The sequence below is a fragment of the Anolis sagrei genome, chromosome 10 (genome assembly GCF_037176765.1).
Source record: "Anolis sagrei isolate rAnoSag1 chromosome 10, rAnoSag1.mat, whole genome shotgun sequence".
Taxonomy (NCBI): domain Eukaryota; kingdom Metazoa; phylum Chordata; class Lepidosauria; order Squamata; family Dactyloidae; genus Anolis; species Anolis sagrei.
In genome coordinates this window covers 10847670-10866856 of record NC_090030.1, presented here as the reverse complement: position 1 = coordinate 10866856, position 19187 = coordinate 10847670, and the positions used below count along the sequence as shown (strand labels likewise).

At 40.8% G+C, this 19187-nt stretch overlaps 1 protein-coding gene across 3 annotated transcripts in view; it reads left to right on the top strand.

The window, feature by feature from the left end:
• The first annotated feature begins 1115 nt into the window (after positions 1 to 1115).
• OCRL (OCRL inositol polyphosphate-5-phosphatase) overlaps positions 1116 to 19187 on the top strand; it is a 43352-nt gene continuing 25280 nt past the window's right edge. For 2 of the 3 annotated variants that reach the window (XM_060756335.2, XM_060756334.2), the window contains exons 1-10: positions 1116 to 1256; positions 3990 to 4060; positions 8591 to 8670; positions 10527 to 10565; positions 12858 to 12968; positions 14894 to 14986; positions 15419 to 15530; positions 15617 to 15784; positions 17044 to 17145; positions 18985 to 19099. In XM_060756335.2, coding sequence (XP_060612318.2) covers positions 1221 to 1256; positions 3990 to 4060; positions 8591 to 8670; positions 10527 to 10565; positions 12858 to 12968; positions 14894 to 14986; positions 15419 to 15530; positions 15617 to 15784; positions 17044 to 17145; positions 18985 to 19099 — 927 coding nt within the window. In that variant the 5' untranslated portion in view covers positions 1116 to 1220. The remainder of the gene's footprint in view (positions 1257 to 3989; positions 4061 to 8590; positions 8671 to 10526; positions 10566 to 12857; positions 12969 to 14893; positions 14987 to 15418; positions 15531 to 15616; positions 15785 to 17043; positions 17146 to 18984; positions 19100 to 19187) is intronic. The other variant, XM_060756336.2, reaches the window with a different exon arrangement.

The window sequence follows — 19187 nt, the reverse complement described above, 5'->3', positions numbered from 1 at the left end:
AGGATTTGGTACTGGAGGTTCCTAATCTGAGAAGGCACATCAGAACAGCCAAGTTTTCAATTCCTTCCTGAAGACTGCCAATGTAGGGGCCTGTCTGAGATCCTTCGGGAGGGCGTTCCAGAGACGGGGGGCCACCACAGAAAAGGCCCTGTCTCGCGTCCCCACCAAGCGCGCTAGCGACGCGGGCGGGATCACGAGCAGGGCCTCTCCAGATGACCGTAGGGAGCGTGTGGGTTCGTAGACAGCGATACGGTCACGCAGGTAATAAAGCAACAAAAGGCAGGTTAAAAGAAATAATAATAAAAGGGATCTGAAAGGAAATAATAAAATAAATAACAACAAAGTAATACAAGGCATTATAAAACAAGTAACAGTAAAATATTTAATAAAGTAATACAAGGCATAATAAAAAATAATAGTAAAATAATACAAAACATAATAAAATAAATAGTAGCCAAATAATAAAAGGCCAAATAAAATGAATAATAGTAAAGTAATACAAGGCATCTAGATAGATAGATAGAGAGATAGATGGATAGATAGAGAGAGAGAGAGAGAGAGAGATAGATGGATAGATAGATAGATGGATGGATGGATGGATGGATGGATAGAGAGATAGAGAGATAGATAGAGAGAGAGAGAGAGAGAGATGGATGGATGGATAGATAGATAGAGAGAGAGAGAGATAGATAGAGAGATAGATGTATAGATAGATAGATAGATAGATAGATAGATAGATAGATAGATAGATGGATGGATGGATAGAGAGATAGAGAGATAGATAGATAGAGAGATAGATGGATAGATAGATAGATGGATGGATGGATGGATGGATGGATAGAGAGATAGAGAGATAGATAGAAAAGATAGATAGATAGATAGATAGATAGATAGATAGATAGATAGATAGATAGATAGATAGATAGATAGATAGATAGATAGATAGATAGATAGATAGATAGATAGATAGATAGATAGATAGAAAACTGTATTCTCCAATAGGCTTCTGCAGTGCTAGACACAGTTTCCCTCCGGCCGGCAGGGGGCAGTGTCGCATCTTCTCTCTCTGCTCCTGTCAGGCTCTTCCGTTTCCTTTTTCCTCGCGCGCGCGCGCGGCCGGGGAGTCGGGAGCGCGCCCCGAGGGCAAGCCAGGCCCAGCCAGGAACCCGCAGTGCCCGCCTTGCCTCCAGCTGCTAAGGCCTCGAAGCCTGGCTGGGCCCATGGAGCCCTCCGCGGCCGGGAAGAGCGGCCTTGCTGTATCCTTCCTGACCTGGAGCAAAAGGGGATTGGGGGGGACAGTATTGGGGGGTTAAACTGGAACGAGGTGGGGACTGGCTTGTTTGGTGCTTCTGTTGCCATGGGAAACAATGCGGGTGGGGGGGGGGGAGATGTGTATCTGTAACTGATCCTTCTCTGACAGCTTCTTATGCCTTGTATTACTTTGTTATTATTTATTTTATTATGTCTTTTATTATTTTCCTACTATTTATTTTATTATGCCTAGTATTATTTTACTATTATTTTGATTATGCCTTGTATTACTTTATTATTTATTTTACTATTATTTACTTTATAACGCCTTGTATTACTTTATTGTTATATATTTTATTATTTACTAGCGGTCCCCTGCCAGGCGTTGCTGTGGCCCACTCAGTAGATCTGGAAAATAAAGTAATGAGAAAGTTTTGGTTTCTAATATATGCAATGTCTTTATGCTTGTGGGTAAACAGTATTTCTTGCTGTTTCTTTGTCAGTGTTGATGTGGAGATTTTCTGGTTTGCCTACTCTGGAACATGCAACATATCACAGTCCTTCTTTAAGGGTCCCTTTCAAATCTTTGATACTACATCTGTCATATACATATATGTGTGTGTGTGTGAATGGCTGGATGGCATTTTGTCAGGAGGGCTTTGATTATGTTTTCTTGCCTTGGTGAAGAGAGTTGGACTGGATGGCCTTAAGGCAGCATTTCTGAACCTGGAAAGTCAAGTCCCCGGGGAGGGGGGGTCACCAGGGGGGTGTCAGAAGGATCACCCAAGACCACCAGAAAACACAGTATTTTCTGTTGGTCATGGGGGTTCTGTGTGAGATGTTTGGCCCAATTCCATCGTTGGTGGGGTTCAGAATGCTCTTTTATTGTAGGTGAGCTATAGATCCTAGTAACTACAACACCTAAATGTCAAGGTCTATTTCCCCCAAACTCCATCTGTGTTCACATTTGGGCATATTGAGTATTCCTGTCAAGTTTGATCCAGATCCATCATTGTTTGAGTCCACAGTGTTTTCTGGATGGAGGTGAACTACAATTCCAAAACTGAAGGTCAATGCCCACCAAACACTTTCAGTATTTTCTGTTGGTCATGGGAGTTCTGTGTACCAAGTTTGGTTCAATTCCATCGTTGGTGGAGTTCAGAATGCTCTTTGATTGTAGGTGAACTATAAATCCCAGCAACTACAACTCCCAAATGGAAAAATCATAATATTTTGAGTGATGGTCACTCCTTGTGTTGTGAGATGTTTTGTTGCCAAATTTGGTGTGATTTCGCTCATTGGTTCTTTTGTTTTTAAGGTACTCATTATGACCAGAGCATTTATATAGAGAGAGATTTTCATATCCCTTTTATTTCTTTATTGTTGATTTTATTATGCCTTGTATTACTTTGTTATTCGTATTATGAGTTTTAATTATTACACATTTTAACCTAATACTGACAGGCTGTAGGTTTGAATCTGAGGAGAGTGCGGATGAGCTCCCTCTGTCAGGTCCAGCTCCCCATGCGGGGAACATGAGAGAAGCCTCCCACAAGGATGGTAAAACATCCGGGCATCCCCTGGGCAATGTCCTTGCAGACAGCCAATTCTCTCACACCAGAAGCGACTTGCAGTTTCTTAAGTAGCTTCTGACACACAAAAAATATTATTCATTTTTTATTATTTATTTTATTTATATTATGCCTTTTATTACTTTGATATTATTCATTATATTATTTCTATTGTTGCTTTATTTTTACTTATTTTGTTTGCCTTGTATTACTTGGTTATTGTGCATTTTACTCCGCCTTGTATTACTTTTTATTATTATTTTATGCCTTTTATTATTTTATTATTATTTATTATGCCTTTTATTGCTTTATTATTATTTATTTTGTTATGCTTTTGTTACTTTGGTATTATTTATTTTTATTATTCTTTTTATTACTTTACTATTATTTTTATTATGCTTTTTGTCAATTTGATAGTATTCATTTTATTATGCCTTTTATTACTTTATTGTTTCCAGTACTTATTTTATTATGCCGTGTATTAATCTATTTATTATTATTATTATTATTATTATTATCCATTCTGTTATATTTTTTATTACATTAGCAGTAATTTTCCAAATCTCTTCCAAATCTAGGATTCTATGACTGTACTTTAACTACCAAACAGAGGAACGTTGTTGCCTTTGTGAGCAAGAAAAAGGGGACCACTGTCCTGATCCAGAAAATGCAGTTCTTGTGCTAATGTTGATTCTGTATATCAGATCTTAGTTAAATGCTCAAAAGCAGGCTTGACGAGATTAGCTTGTGGGAGTATTTTCCTTGGCTTTGTCTGTAACCTGTTTTATGGAAATCCTGATGGTGTTTGGCTGGGCAATTTGCTATTCCCATCATGATAATGAGGAGCATTTTTACATATTCAGCTGCAGAGCAGGTCAAGCTTGCTACCTCTGGTGGATCTGGAGTATGGGAAGGATTTGCTTTCCAACCAGTTCAGAGCAAAGCTGTAATCTTTGCTCTTTCCTAAATTGGGGGGGGGGGGGGTGGAGGTGGGGGCAGTTTTTGATACAGGAGGAAAGCCTAGTTGAAACTTTGCAGCTGCAGAGAGAGCCGTATCATTCTGAACTGAATTTCCAACAATGCTAGGAAAATGTGTGCTTGTTTTGGGAGGAGGGGGCTGGGAGCTGTTTTTTTCCCCTCCTCTCCTTTTCCTTAGCTGTTGTTCAGGGTCTGGAAGTGACTGCTGGCCGGCGAGTGCCATGTGAGCTGAGTCTGGCAAGGCTTGGTTCTGAATACAAGTGAGTAGTTGCCATTTGAGTGTGAAACATATAATGTCACCTTACTTACTTACTTACTTACTTACTTAGCCGATCCCTCTTAGTCCGAGGTTGATGGTCCTCCCAGTGTAGTATCCTGGTGGTGGGTCCATAGGTGACTGTGGAGCCCTATTTTTGATCTGCATCTTCTCCCGCAGTGAGGGCATAAGTTTCCAGGTGGAAGGCAGTCCTGGTCAGGGTTGGCTTGACTCGCCTTCCTCTTGGCACGTTTCCCTCTTTTACCCTCCATTCGTGCCTCTTCGAATTCTACAGCACTGCTGGTCACAGCTGACCTCCAACTGGAGCGTACAAGGGCCAGGGCTTCCCAGTTCTCAGTGTCTATGCCAGAGTTTGTAAGGTTGGCTTTGAGCCCGTCTTTAAATCTCCTTTCCTGTCCTCCAACATTCCATTTTCCAATCTTGAGTTCAGAGTAGAGCAACTGCTTTGGGAGGCGGTGGTTGGGCATCCGGACAACATGGCCGGTCCAGTGGAGTTGATGGCAGAGGACCATCGCTTCAATGCTAGTGGTCTTTGCTTCTTCCAGCACGCTGACATTTGTCCGTTTGTCTTCCCAAGAGATTTGCAGGATTTTTCGGAGGCAGCACTGGTGGAATCTTTCCAGGAGTTGCATGTGATGTCTGTAGACTGTTCATGTCTCGCAGGTGTATAGCAGGGTTGGGAGACAATAGCTTTATAAACAAGCACCTTGGCATCTCTATGGATGTCCCGATCCTCAAACACTCTCTGCTTCATTCGAGAAAATGCTGCACTTGCAGAGCTCAGGCGGTGGTGAATTTCAGTGTCAATGTTGACTTTTGTGGAGAGATGGCTGCCAAGGTAGCAGATATGGTCAACGTTTTCTAATGTTACACCATTAAGCTGTATTTTTGGCATTGGAGAGGGATTGGCTGGTGACTGCTGGAAGAGCACTTTGGTTTTCTTGATGTTTAATGACAGGCCGAGCTTCTCGTATGCTTCTACAAAGGTGTTGAGTGGCTTGTAGGTCTTCTTTTGAATGCACACAGATGACGTTGTCATCAGCATACTGGAGTTCTATAACAGATAATGTCACCACACACACACTTGCATATATTGTCGGAGCTGGAAGAATAAGTCTTCCCACAGCTCTCTATTTTCCCTCTTGCTTGGTCTGAGAAGGTTTGAAATAATGGCATGCTGGACAGGGCCTGGACAGCTCCCTATATATCCAGTGTGTGGCCCTTGCTTGACCAAAAGTCAACTATCATATATACATCATACTCTTTCTTCCAGGAGGAAGTTGGCTGAAACATTATTTGTTGTTATGTGTCACTTTTGGAGGTAGCAACATACAATTATATCATCGCAAAGACATTTCCTTGTGTTGTGATGTTTACATTACTCCCGCCCATTTCTTGAATTGTGATCTCATGTTATCCTTTGGAAGCTGTGTTTTGCTCAAGCAAGGGCCATGTTTCAATGCTGTGGAAACATGGGAGTGATAGTTTGTTGAGTCATAAGCATTATTTGGCAGAGAATAATAATGATATTATTTATTTATATTCTGCTTTATCTCCCTGGAGGGACTCAGTAGATTACAGTATACAGATATAAGGCAGACATTAAATTTTTTTTGCCCAGTGAACAACAATAACGTACAATACGCAAACCAAGGTAAAGGCCTTCCCCTTTCATCTCTTGTGCCTGGAGGTGTTGTTGTTCCATCTCCAGTCGTGTTTTGCCGGCATGTCTGCACGGGGCAACTTTTTACCTTCCTGCCTATTGATCTACTCGCATTACAGGTTTTCGAACTGCTAGGTTGGCAGAAGCTAGGTCTAACAGCGGAAGCTTGCCCCAACTCGTGGCTTCAAACTGCCAGCCTTCTGGTCAGCAGATTTTCTACAGCTGGCGGTTTAACCCATTGCACTACTGTGGCCCCACAAGCTAACAGTTCCTGTTATTCCATAGCAGTGAACTGTTGTAGTTAAAATGGTTAAGTTGCTATAATTCTCCTATCTAGATCAGTGGTTCCCAAACTTTTTCATTCAAGGAACCCTTTAGAATAATTTATTTTCATGCAAAACCCTAACTTTGTCCCTAAATACTGTGAACCCACAAAGTTCTTCCTTCTTTCATCTACTTCTATTGCCTGAGTGTTTTGTATATCATAGTCCGTTTAGAAATAAAAAATACAACATTTTAAATATAACAGCATTTTTTTAACTTTGGTACAAGAAAATATTGAATATAACCAAAAGCATTTATTGTGGCACAAGAAAATATTGGATTTACACCTAAAGCGATGAGCAAAATCGTTTTATTTCTGTACTTGGGATAGTTTTCAAATGGGGCTTTATGTCTGACGGCTGAATGCATAAATCCAGGGTGGTATCCAGCTTCAGGTTCTGCCAATCTAGCAGTTCGAAAACATGCAAATGTGAGTAAGTAAATAGGTACTGTTGAGACTCAGCATTCTGGTACCGCTTCAGCAGAAATGTAATGGTGCTCCATGCAGTCATGCTGGCCACATGAGTTTGGAGGTGTCTACAGACAACACCGGCTCTTCGGCTTAGAAATTGAGATGAGCACCACCACCACCCCCAGAGTCAGCCACGACTAGACTTAGTATCAAGGGAAACCATTATCCAGCTTACTATTATATTTGTTTTTTGGGTAAGCATAAACTAAAAAGCCCAGTCCGCATCAATCAGTGGATATGGATAGCCTTGTCAGCTACTGATGGGCTATTTGTCTCTTAGTCATTCAGTGGCACAAATTCAAATTTCATTTTTAAAGCAGAGGTACAATGAATTTTAATGAGATCTTCAAACTCTGTCACAGACTGATTTTTAAACAAGATTTTGTGGAATCCTAGGGTTCCGCAGAACACAGTTTGGTAACTACTGCTCTAGTTGCACCCAACATGCTGATGAACAGTTTCTGACACTAGCTTCACTCCCATTTCCATTCATTAATCCTGTCCTCTGGAGCAATAGGGAACATCTATAACAGGGGTCCTCAAACTAAGGCCCGGGGGCCGGATACGGCCCTCCAAGGTCATTTACCTGGGCCTTGCTCAGGGTCAATCTAAGTCTGAAACAACTTGAAAGCACACAACAACAACGATCCTATCTCATCAGGCAAAAGCAGGCCCACACTTCCCATTGAAATAATCATCAGTTTATATTTGTTAAAATAGTTCTTCATTTTAATTATTGTATTGTTTTAAAGTGTTTTTTGCACTACAAATAAGGTATGTTCAGTGTGCATAGGAATTCATTCATGTTTTTTTTCCCAAATTATAATCTCGCCCTCCAACAGTTTGAGGGACTGTGACCTAGCCCTCTGTTTAAAAAGTTTGAAGTCCCAATCTATAATATATAATATTATACATTATAGATAATATATATCATATATTATAATAGTTTGTGTTTTTCATTCAATTTTAGTTAAATTACAATTTGCTTTTATATGTTAGGTTGTCAATGTTTGTTATTATGAGGTGTATTGTTATTATGTTCAGGCATTGAATGTTTGCCTTTTATGTTTGGAATCCTCCCTGAGTCTCTCCAAAGAGATAGGGAAGAATATAAATAAAGGTTTATTATTGTTATTATTATTATCTCTCCCGACTTCTGCATGACTTGGAGACATGCTGTTTCAGAATGCAGCTGAAATTAGTGCCACATTAGCAATTTTCCCAATAGTTTTAAACTAGATGGTTGCAAGTGGTTAGATGGGAAATAAAGTACCGTATATTCTGGTGTATAAGGCTACTTTCTAACCCAAGAAAATCTTCTCAAAAGTCAGGGGTTGTCTTATACGCGGGGGTAGTCTTATACATGGGGGGTCGTCTTATACGCTGGAGTAGCCTTATGCATGAGAGTCGTCTTATATGTGGGAGTAGTCTTATATGCTGGGGGTCGTCTTATAGAGCGGGTGCTGAAACTTCCAATCCAGATTGGAGAATCTGTGGTTGCTGCATATTGTGGGGGGAGCTCAAAAAATGGCAGTGGCCGCACCCCTGTAGCGACTGTATGAAAGCATTAAGGGCGACGCTGTACAAGTACAGTAGAAGAAAATCCATTCATCAGGATTCGTGGACTTAATGCGGTCCCAATGGTGAGGTGAAGGGGAAATCACTGTATTGAAATCAAATCTGATGCTTTTAAAAATTTTATTTGGTGTGTGTTGGAAGAGGGGTAGTCTTATACAGCTTGTATATGCCAAACTTTATATTTTAATTGGAAAAGTTGGGGGTTGTCTTATACGCCCAGTCGTCTTATATGCCGGAATATACGGTATTTAAGACTTAAACTTGAAAGATTTTGCAAAAAAAGAAAATAAAAAGTTTTGACTGAAAGCTGAGGATAATATGCTCCCTATTTTATGTGCAAATGAACAAGTATTTGTAGAACAGGATTATTTTTGCCTGGAGGAGCGGAATTAGGTCTTTCTTTGTCCTTTGCCCAACCTCCTTAATCCCTCAATCCTGTAATTAATGCACTTACATGCCTTTCCGTTTCGTTCCAGTTTAATTATTCGTTCCCGGGAGAAAGAAGTCCCTGTTCAAGACAACATTCCTATCAACAGCCGTTTCAAATGCTTGCAAGGTACCCGTTTTTCTTTGCATTTTTATTTTGTTGCCATTCATTGTTTTCTGGCAGCAAGATGGGAAAGGCCAATGTCATCTCCCCAAATGGAAACTCTGAGCAAGGTTTTCAGGCTGGTACTCAGATAAAAATGCAGATTCCAGGGCAGTCGTTTCTCAGAGAAAGGAATAGATCCTGGTGAAGGAGTAAAATGTCCCACTTATTCACTGTTATGTCAAGGTCGTAGGGAAAGGGTCCTCTTTGAAACTTTGACAAGCTGCCATGAGTTAACAGAAGATAGTATTCTCAAACATGGCACATTTTCAGATGTTTTGGCCTGCCCACTGTGTTTTATTTTCCATTATGTTATTTTGTACTGTTTATTTTTCTTGATTGGCTTATTTATTTTATTGTGATGTTATTTTGTTTATATTTTATGTTGCTGTAATGTATCACTGGGCTTGGCCTCATGTAAGCCGCTCTGGGTCCCCTTTGGGGAGATGGTGGCGGGGTATAAATAAAGTATTATTATTATTATTATTATGTTTTGGATACCCATTCCCAGCATCCCTGTCTAGAATAATCAGTTATCAGGGGTGCTCAGATTACTGCCAAATCTCAACTTGCATATTAAGGCCCATGGTTGTCCCTTCATATTTTAAGTCAAGTATAGAGAATATCTTCCAGCTTGAGGACCAAACTGAGAGAAGTTCAAAGTGTCCCATGTATGTACATATCTATATGTATAACTCTTATATGTATTTTAAAATAAATCAATTGAAACTTGAACAACAATGAAGGTTCAAATAGATGAAATGTAACTTCTGGTTCACTACAGTGTGAGAAATTCTGAGCATCAAATTGAAACTTCAAATATGCAAACTTGAGGACCAACTGTTTTGTCTCATTCCTGGTGTTTATATGACTGATATTCATACGGCCTTTTGTAAACCTCCAGTCATGATTGTATTTTATTGAGTATTTTATTTACTATATATACTCGAGTATAAGCCTAGTTTTTCACTCCTTTTTTTAAGCTGAAAAAGTCTTTCTCAGCTTATACTCGAGTCAAGGTTTTTTATTATTTTACTCTATTATTATTACATTTATTATTTTATTCTTTATTATTGTTATTACATTTATTATTTTATTCTATTATTACTGTTATTACATATCCATTATTATTATTATTGGAAGGATATGTAAACACATTTACACTGAAGAAGGTTAGAATAATGCTTTAATCAGAGGACAGTCTTATCTTAACTTACAGTTGTATTCAAAAACATTTAACCTACTGATGCCTCAATTAATGCAATGTTACTTGTATCTATTTTTATTTTGAAATTTACCCGTAGCTGCTGCATTTCCCACCCTCAGCTTATACTCGGGTCAATCCGTTTTCCCAGTTTTTTGTGGTAAAATTAGGTGCTTCGGCTTATATTCGGATCGGCTTATACTCAAATATATACAGTAATTTAGTAGGAGTTTTATATGCTGTTTTATGTATATTGTTTTATGCAAATTGTCATTGTTATTTATTTTATTGTATCTTGTGTATTTTACTGCACTATCATGTGCTTTTGTAAGCCGCCATGAGTCCTGTTTAGGAGATGGTGGTGGGATATAAATACAGGTTTTTTTATTATATCATATTAGAGCTTCTTGCACCTTTATTAAAATGGCTTTTCCCTGAACTGAAAGTAGAACTGCAACAGTTGATAGGAAGATGACTATTGGAGGCTAGAACTGAGGAGCAAGGGTCAGATTTCTCCAAACTGATCCTCGGTAGTTACGCCTCTTGTGCTGCTTCTCAGCTTCTGTTGCAGTTTTTTTACATCCCAGGCACCTCTCAGTTCCTTTCCCTTCTCTTCCAGAGGCTGAAGAAACGCTGCTGATTGACATTGCAACAAACAGTGAGTCTCTCCTTACCAGAGATCTGTCAGAAATAGATTTTGACTGTCATTGATGTGTCCTCTTTCCCAGCTGACTCACTGTCCTTGTTCTTGCTCATCTCTTTAAGCTTGGCCTTTCTGTCTCTGGGAGATTTTTCCAGAGGAAGCCAGCATATTAAACATTGGTTTCAAAATGCAGGAAAAGGAGATTCCTTCTAAACATTAGGAAAAAACTTTATAGTGGCAAGAGCTGTCTGACAGTGGGTTAAGGTTTCACCTTGACATTAAGTCTAGTCAAGTCCGAATCTGGGAAGTGGTGCTCACCCCCATTTCTAAGCCGAAGAGCCAGCATTGTCCCTAGACACCTCCAAGGTCATATGGCCAGCATGATTGCTTGGAGCACTATTACCTTCCCACCGAAGCAATACCTAATGCTCTACTCACATTTGCATGTTTTCGAACTGCTAGGTTGGCAGAAGCTAGGGCTAACAGTAGGAGCTCACCCACTTCCTGGATTCAAACTGCCGACCTTTTGGTCAGCAAGTTCAGCAGCTCAGCAGTTTAACCCACTGCATCACCAGGGGTTCGACAGTGGGATATATGGCCTCAATTTATGGGAGAGTCTACTCCTTTGGCGGGTTTTAAACAGCAACTGGATGGCATTCTGTTAGAACTGCTTTTATTGCGTACTTCTTCATGGCAGAAGAGGGTGAAATGGATGGCTTTTTGATGCCTTCCAACTCTATGATTTGATTATTCTTTTCAATAGTTTGAGGTTAGTTTAATAGCCTGCTGTGTTCTGAAACTTGTGGCCATGGTTTCCTGATATGGACAAAACAGGAAACCATGATCAGTTAGAAGAGCCAAGTTTTATTTCTTCCGAATGACTGTCTGCATGGTGAAAATGCTTCTTCATATCTTATCAGCAAGATATGTTTGTGTAGACTGGGCCAGTGAGTATTGCGTGACTTCCTACGCCAGTGATGGGCAACCTTTTGAGCTTGGTGTGTCAAAATTTGCCAAAAACCTGAGCATAACTTGGGTGGGGTGTCAACTTCGAGAAAAAACCCCCATAATTTTGCAATATTTATAGTTTCAATAAGAAAAATGTATATTCCATGCTGAGTTATGGAGTGAACAATGCTCAAACGTGCAGATGTTAAATTTGTAGAGCCTTTTACAAGTTTAAGGATGGAATTAGATTGGCTCTTATAAGGTGTACTTCTCTGTATGTGACCGCATGTCATCAAAAATAGCCATGCGTGTCAGTGCTGACACGCGTGTCATAGGTTCACCATCACTGTTCTACGCTAATAGATGCTTCAGGCATCTTTCAGTAATCTATAGGAAATATTAACTTTATATGTGTTGGGAGCCCCACCCCAGCACCAACCGCTGCTCTGAGATCAGAATGAAGAGAGGGGCCATGAATGCAGTTCCATCTTGTCTCCTGCACTGTACTTATAATATAATATAATATAATATAATATAATATAATATAATATAATATAATATATTGTATATACATATAATATTGATAATATTATAATTTAATACAATATAATAATATGATATAATTATATATTCTATATTAAATGTAATATTACTAATAATATTACAGTATAATGTTATAGTACAATGTAATACTAATATTGTGCTATGGTAATAATATAATATATTGTATTTACTTTTTACTTGTAAACCGCTCTGAGTCCCCTTCGGGGTGAGAAGGGCGGCATAGAAATGTCGTAAATCAATAAATGTGCCTTTATTGCAAAACGTTTGTGTTTAACAAAACTTTCATTATATTGTAATAGAGAATTTACTGTTATTCATTGTCCCCATCTCCTTGCCGTGTTCGTAAAACATTGTTTCCTTGTGGGTTTTATATACAATTGAAAGCTCTTAATAAATGTCAAAATACGCCAGGTAATTCATGGAAACTAGATCAAAGTTCAAAAAGTAAAGCATCTCTAGGTGTGGCTGCTTTGTGGTTCAAAGTCCACTCAGATTGCAAATTCATTTACAAATTACAGTAATAAAGGTGTCTCTTCCTGCTTTGAGCTATTTCTCATACACAAGTTTCAGAGAAACACTATGGTGCTCTTTGAATTTGTGCACAGAAATAAATTCATTACAGTTTTTGAATTTACATCAACAACAAATCAGCCAGTGCATGAAGTTGCATTTTCATCCTTGATCTACAATTCTCCTCTTTTCAAGTTCAATGAATTTGGCTGTTTGAGCTGTTTTGCTTATCAGCGTTGTGCCCTGTTTCCTGAACATGTGGTTTCTGTGTGTGTGTGTTTATAGCTGGCTGCAAGATTCGGGTGCAGGGAGACTGGACAGGAGAGCGCCTCTTCGAGATCCCTGATGAGGAGCAATGCTTGGCCTTTCTTGATGAAGTGCTGAGAATCCAGAAAGGTAAACACTGCTGCTCATCTTGTCTGGTTATGTCCTACATTGGAAGCATCATGCGCCTGTTGGGGCTCAGCAGCCAGCTGGGGATTCTGATTCAGAGAATGAAGGAGATGATGGGATTTTTACGGGTCTGTGTCTCCTCAGGTTGAAATGCAGGCCACAGATCACAGAGACAGGCCAGGGACAGAAGAGATAGTGGATGCTTTTCCTGAGAATCAGTTGGTTGGGCCTTCCCAGCCATTGGAGAATGGGGAGTTAACTCGTGATATGAGACTAGGTCCCCACTCAGAGAGAGCCAAAGAAAGGTTAATGAGGAGACCAGAAAGACTTAGTGAGAAAAAATCTTTGAAGTCCAGGTGCAAAAACAGATGCTCTCATGTTTAATGTGTTGTCGAAGGCTTTCATGGCTAGAATCACTGCGTTGCTGTGAGTTTTCTGGGCTGCATTGCCATGTTCCAGAAGCATTCTGTCTGGACGTTTCACCCACATCTATAGCAGGTATCCTCAGAAGTAGGAGCCCCCGGTGGTGCATTGGGTTAAACCCCTGTGCTGGCAGGACTGAAAACCGACAGGTCACAGGCTCGAATCCCGGGGAGAGCGCGGATGAGCTCCCTCTATCAGCTCCAGCTCCCCATGCGGGGACATGAGAGAAGCCTCCCACAAGGATGGTAACATCAAAAACATCCGGGCGTCCCCTGGGCAACGTCCTTGCAGATGGCCAATTCTCTCACACCAGAAGCGACTTGCAGTTTCTCAAGTCATTCCTTACACGACAAAAAAAAATCCTGCCATAGCTGTGGGTGAAACTTCTGGAGGGAATGCTTCTGGAACATGGCCATACAGCCCAGGATGCCTGCCATAGATGTGGATGAAATGTCAGGAGAGAATGCTTCTGGAACATGGCCATACAGCCCAGGATTCCTGCCATAGATGTGGGTGAAATGTCAGGAGAGAATGCTTCTAAAACATGGCTATACAGCCCAGAAAACTCACAGCAACCCAGATCTCATGTTTGTTGGGTCAGGTTTGAGCTTAAATTAGATTCTGTCGCTCTGAGCGCTTCAGAACAGACAACTTGGTTAAACCACCCTGTTTATGACCAGCTCTCAAGTTTTTCCTTTGTTTGTGAATGGATTTTGTTTACATGCTATGGATTATTGACTATGCTTTGACTCCTTGGATTTTCATATACCTTGTTATATTGACTCTCACGTATCCTGCTCTTGGATGTTCTGTCTTTGGATATCTTGGATTTTCATGGACATTACCTATTTGGACTTTTGATCTGGGTATTTTGGACCATTGCTATTTTATAGCACCTTTTCTACTGCCTTTTGGGAAGTACCATTTTTCCCTTTTGTATTTGCCTTTTGTAAATTAATTTATGTAGTTTTAGCAACAGCTGGACTCTGATTGATGCTGGGTGAAAAGGCGTTCCTTGTCAGAAATATTAAAAATTAACTGGGTATTTTTGATTACAAAAGTGTGAGTCAAGCATTGAAAGAGTTATTGGGCTGAAGCTGTTAGAGTCAGTGGGCTAAAGCTAGTGTCGTCTTGAGGAGTGTGAGGTAAACCTTTGTGTGAGAGAAGCCTTGTGTGAGAAAGCTCCAGTGTGAAGGCTGCTGTGTATAAAGGTACTTTGGGTTTGTTTATTTGCGTTATGGAAACCTTGTTCTTGTAAGTAGTGAAACTATAGTATTTTGATATAAAGAAAAGTCTTCTAAGGAAGAGGAAATATTGATTTTTGTGTTTTTGTTCTTTTTATCACTTTGGGCTACTGGTGCTCAGTTACGTTGCGGCTGCTAAGTTACTCTGCTGTGCATTTATGAGGAGGGTCTTTTGTTAATAAGCCCACTTGCCCAACATTCGTGATGTAGTGTGCAACAGTGCCTTACACGGGTATTTCTGGCTTTTTTTCCTTTTTGCAGCCCCTTCCAAAGCCTCTTTGCCTGATCCTGTGGACCATGCCTCTTGGCAACAAGTAAAAGGACTCTCGAGGCCTGCTGGGCCCGTCTCAGCAGGTACAAGCCTATATCTCTCTGATGCCTCTTTTCCTGTTTAGCGCCTGCCTAGTAAACACTTGGAATTTTGTAATCTTTGCTTCCATCTTTCGCAAGCACTCTCATTCAGAGACCTTGCTGCCTTCCCTACTCTGTCCTGGGCAAGAGCAAACCAAAACAAGTTGAACTGGAAGTGTGAGGGTGGTGACAGCAGGCTCTGTCTACACTCAGTGATGTTTCCCAAATTCCTTCGCCAAAGTCAATAGTGTCAAACTTGTGGCTCTCTTCATATTTTGGACTTTGGTTTGCAGAATTCCCAGCCATTGGCAAGCTGGGAGTTGGAGTCCCAAACATCTGGAGAGCCACAAGTTTGACACTACAGTCCTAGGTGTTTTCCAGAGAGTTCTGGATGATTCTCAAGCTCAGAAGCTTCTCTTGTTTCTGGCTTTCTAGGATTTGAGGATAACTTTAGTGCCATGAGTTTGGAGAAGAAACGAAACCTGCAGAACCAGCAAATGAGTGCTCACCGAGACCCTCCGCCTCCCCCTCTGCCACCAAACAGGCCGTAAGTCACTCCGGAGATGTTCCCTCCACCCTCTTAACGTCCTCAGTTGAAAGGGCTGTTTGGAATATGCTCTCCTTTGTGTTAAGAGTTCTCCGTGAGAAGGAAAGCACGAGCAAGGACCAGCCTAAAGTAAGCGGCACAATGCGCATGCTCTTCACGCCATCCACAAATACGCAGTCGGGGCAGAGGGAGGGCCTCATCAAGCATGCCATCGCCAAGAGAGAGAAGGAGTATGTCAACATCCAGAATTTCAGGTGAGAGTCCCATTGAATTACCATAGTTGAAATTGGTTCTGCCACTGGTCTCCCACTTCAGCCAGCAATGTCCGGGTGAGATGCAGATCTATACCTCTCAACATGAAAGTTTGTAGAAGGCGAGGAAGTCCCTCAGCAAATGATGGCCTTCTGGCATCTTTGTTATTAGGAAAAGATTGTCCTCTTCAATGTATAGTTGAAAGCTTTCATGGCCAGAATCACTGGGTTGCATTGAGTTTTCTGGGCTGTATGGATGTTCCCAAAGTATTCTCGCCTGACGTTTCACTCACATCTATAGCAGGCATCCTCAGAGGTTGTGAGATCATTGGAAACTAGACAAGTGGGGTTTATATATCTGTGGAATAGTGTCCAGGATGAAAGAACTCTTGTCTGCTTGAGGCAAGTGTGAATGTTGCAGTTGGCCACCTTAATTAGCATTGAAATGCTTTGTAGCTTCAAGGCCTGGTTGATTCCTGCCTGGGGGGGATCCTTTATTGGAAACATGAAAGGCACTGTAGCCTAATTCAACCAGAAAAGTCACTCATAGCAGAGCACCTGATGAACCAACCTGGACTCAGCATATTATTTGAGAACACAGAAATGCAGCACCACTCTAACAACCAGGTGAATTGGGTGAATTGGGCTCCTATGCAACTCCTCTTTTTTTTAAAAAAAAATGTGTTTTTCACCTCCACCTCCACTGCATTTTCAAGCCTCGAGAGTAGTTTCCCCATGTTTTGAACCTTCCTGGGGTAACAAATAAAGAAGAAGAAGAAGAAGAAGAAGAAGAAGAAGAAGAAGAAGAAGAAGATTATTATTATTATTATTATTATTATTATTATTATTACATTGGGAAACATTTATTTCCTGGTTGAAAAGGGGGATTTTTCCAGAGCTTGGTGAAATGGTAGACATACCCTCATGGGATATTTCTAGTTTAAGAAAAAATCTGGACACCTAAGGCCTGAGAAATACCTCCGTGAATCACGTATATCCTTGTGATGGACCATATTTGTCCCATCCCTGGATTTCAGGGAAGAGCTTGGTTTGAATATGCAGATTTCTTTGACTTGCAAAATCTGCTCAGAATGTCAGGCATGAGCAACTACCAGCTGGAGGAATCCTATTATTGATGGCCCTGGCCCATCTTCCTCTGTAATCCTAGCTGTAGAAAACTATTCACTCTTAATGTCTTTGCCTCTTGACTGACGGTCTATTCAGATGGCCATCCTGTTCCAACAGCCTTCTATCCATTGCAGATTTTTTGTGGGGACGTGGAATGTGAACGGTCAGTCTCCAGACAGCGGATTGGAACCTTGGCTGAGCTGCGACCCTGAACCTCCAGACCTTTACTGCATCGGGTGAGGCCCTTCCCTATTGTTTTCCGCTTCTTCCTGAGTTTTACACTCTCTGTGCTTCTTACTCCAGCAAATGCGGAGGGCAGACATTCCATTTCATTAAGGGATCAATTGCAGGGCAGCAGCCCAAAGAATTGTGTGTGCAACGCTTTTGTGGAGCAGTCTATCATCAGAAATGGTCAGGTTGCATGGATAGCCAGGGGCCTTGAGCATGGTCGGTCCTGGTCCCAAAAGGGGTTCCCTTCGATCAGTGTTGAAAATTGGACAACAGTCAAAAGTTTCTGAATGCCACCTAGATATTTACACTGATCTGTTAGCAACAATGTGAAGTGTTTACAGTAGACTCTGCTGTGAAAGCGTCAGCTGGACTCCATAACAAAGAAAATCAGCTTGATTAGCAAGCCTTGTAAATGATAATGTATTATTAACAAATGTTTTGATTTATACAGTGTTTCCTCGCTACTTCGTGGTTTGCTTTTAGCAGACTCGCTGTTTCGTGGTTTTCAAAAATTTTAATTTGAAATATATATCACGGTATTTTCGCTGTTTTGTGGGGTTTTGCCGCTACTGCTCTCCGAGGTGCTTTCCCTCCTCAGTCCTCCCTCCCTCCAGCCTTGAAAGGCCTTTCCTTCCTTTCCTTCACTTTATTTTAAGTTATAAAGACTTAAAATAATGTATAAGTACTAACATAATCTATATAAATAAAAATGTAATGTTCGTTTGTGGGATTAACAGAACTCAAAAACCACTGGATGAATTGACATCAAATTTGGACACAAGATACCTGACAACCCAATGTATGTCCTTCACTCAAAAAAACCCGATTCTGTCATTTGGGAGTTGTAGTTGCTGGAATTTATAGTTCACCTACAATCAAAGAGCATTCTAAACTCCACCAATGATAAAATTGGGCCAAACTTAGCACAAAGGACTCCCATGACCAACAGAAAACAACAGAAGGGTTTGGTGGGCATTGACCTTGAGTTTGGGAGTTGTAGTTCACCTACATCCAGAGAGCACTGTGGACTCAAACCATGATGGATCTGGACCAAACATGGCACAAATATTCCATATGCCCAAATATGAACACAGATGGAGTTTGGGGAAATAGACCTTGACATTTGGAAGTTGTAGTTACTGGGATTTATAGTTCACCTACAATCGAAGAGCAATCTGAACCCCACCAATGACAGAATTGGGGCAGACTTCCCACACAGAACCGCCATGACCAACAGAAAATACTTAAGGCCACCCAGTCCAACTCCCTTCACCAGGGCAAGAAAAGGTAAACAAAGCCCTCCTGACAAAGAGCCATCCAGTCATAGATATAGATAGATAGATATGAGTCACAAACATAGATTTGAAAAGGACCTCTAAAGAAGAACAATTATATGTTACATGTTCCAGAATAGGCAAACCAGACAATCTCCACATCAACACTGACAAAGGAAGAACAAGAAATACTGTTTACCTACAAGCAGAAAGAAATTACATATATTAGAAATCAACACTTTCTGACTACTTTATTTTCCAGATCACCAGACTGGGCCACAGCAACGTGTGGTAGGGAATGACTAGTATTCCAATAAATATAGCATCCGTACATCGCAGTTTTTCAGTTACTGCAGGAGGTCCTGTAACATAACTCCCGCAATAAGTGAGGGAACACTGTTTACCTGTTTTATGTACTTAGGTCATACCTGTTTTATATACTTGGGGTCATGTAAAAAAATTCTCAAGAGGGAAGGGGTCCTAAGGGGACAAAATTTAAGAAGCCTTGGCCTAGAGGAAAACCCTCTTGGTAGAAACTGGTGTCCAGAGCATAACAAGTGTTGTCTTTAGCTTCCAGGAACTGGACCTGAGTACAGAGGCGTTCTTCTATTTTGATTCAACCAAGGAGCAAGAATGGCTGACGGCCGTGGAGAAGGCTCTGCATTCCAAGGCCAAGTACAAGAAAGTGAGTGCCGCATCCCTCCATTCAAGGCGCCTTCTTCATCAGCAGCTAAACAAAGCAGCCTCACCAGGCTTTTAACCAGAGTAGGCAG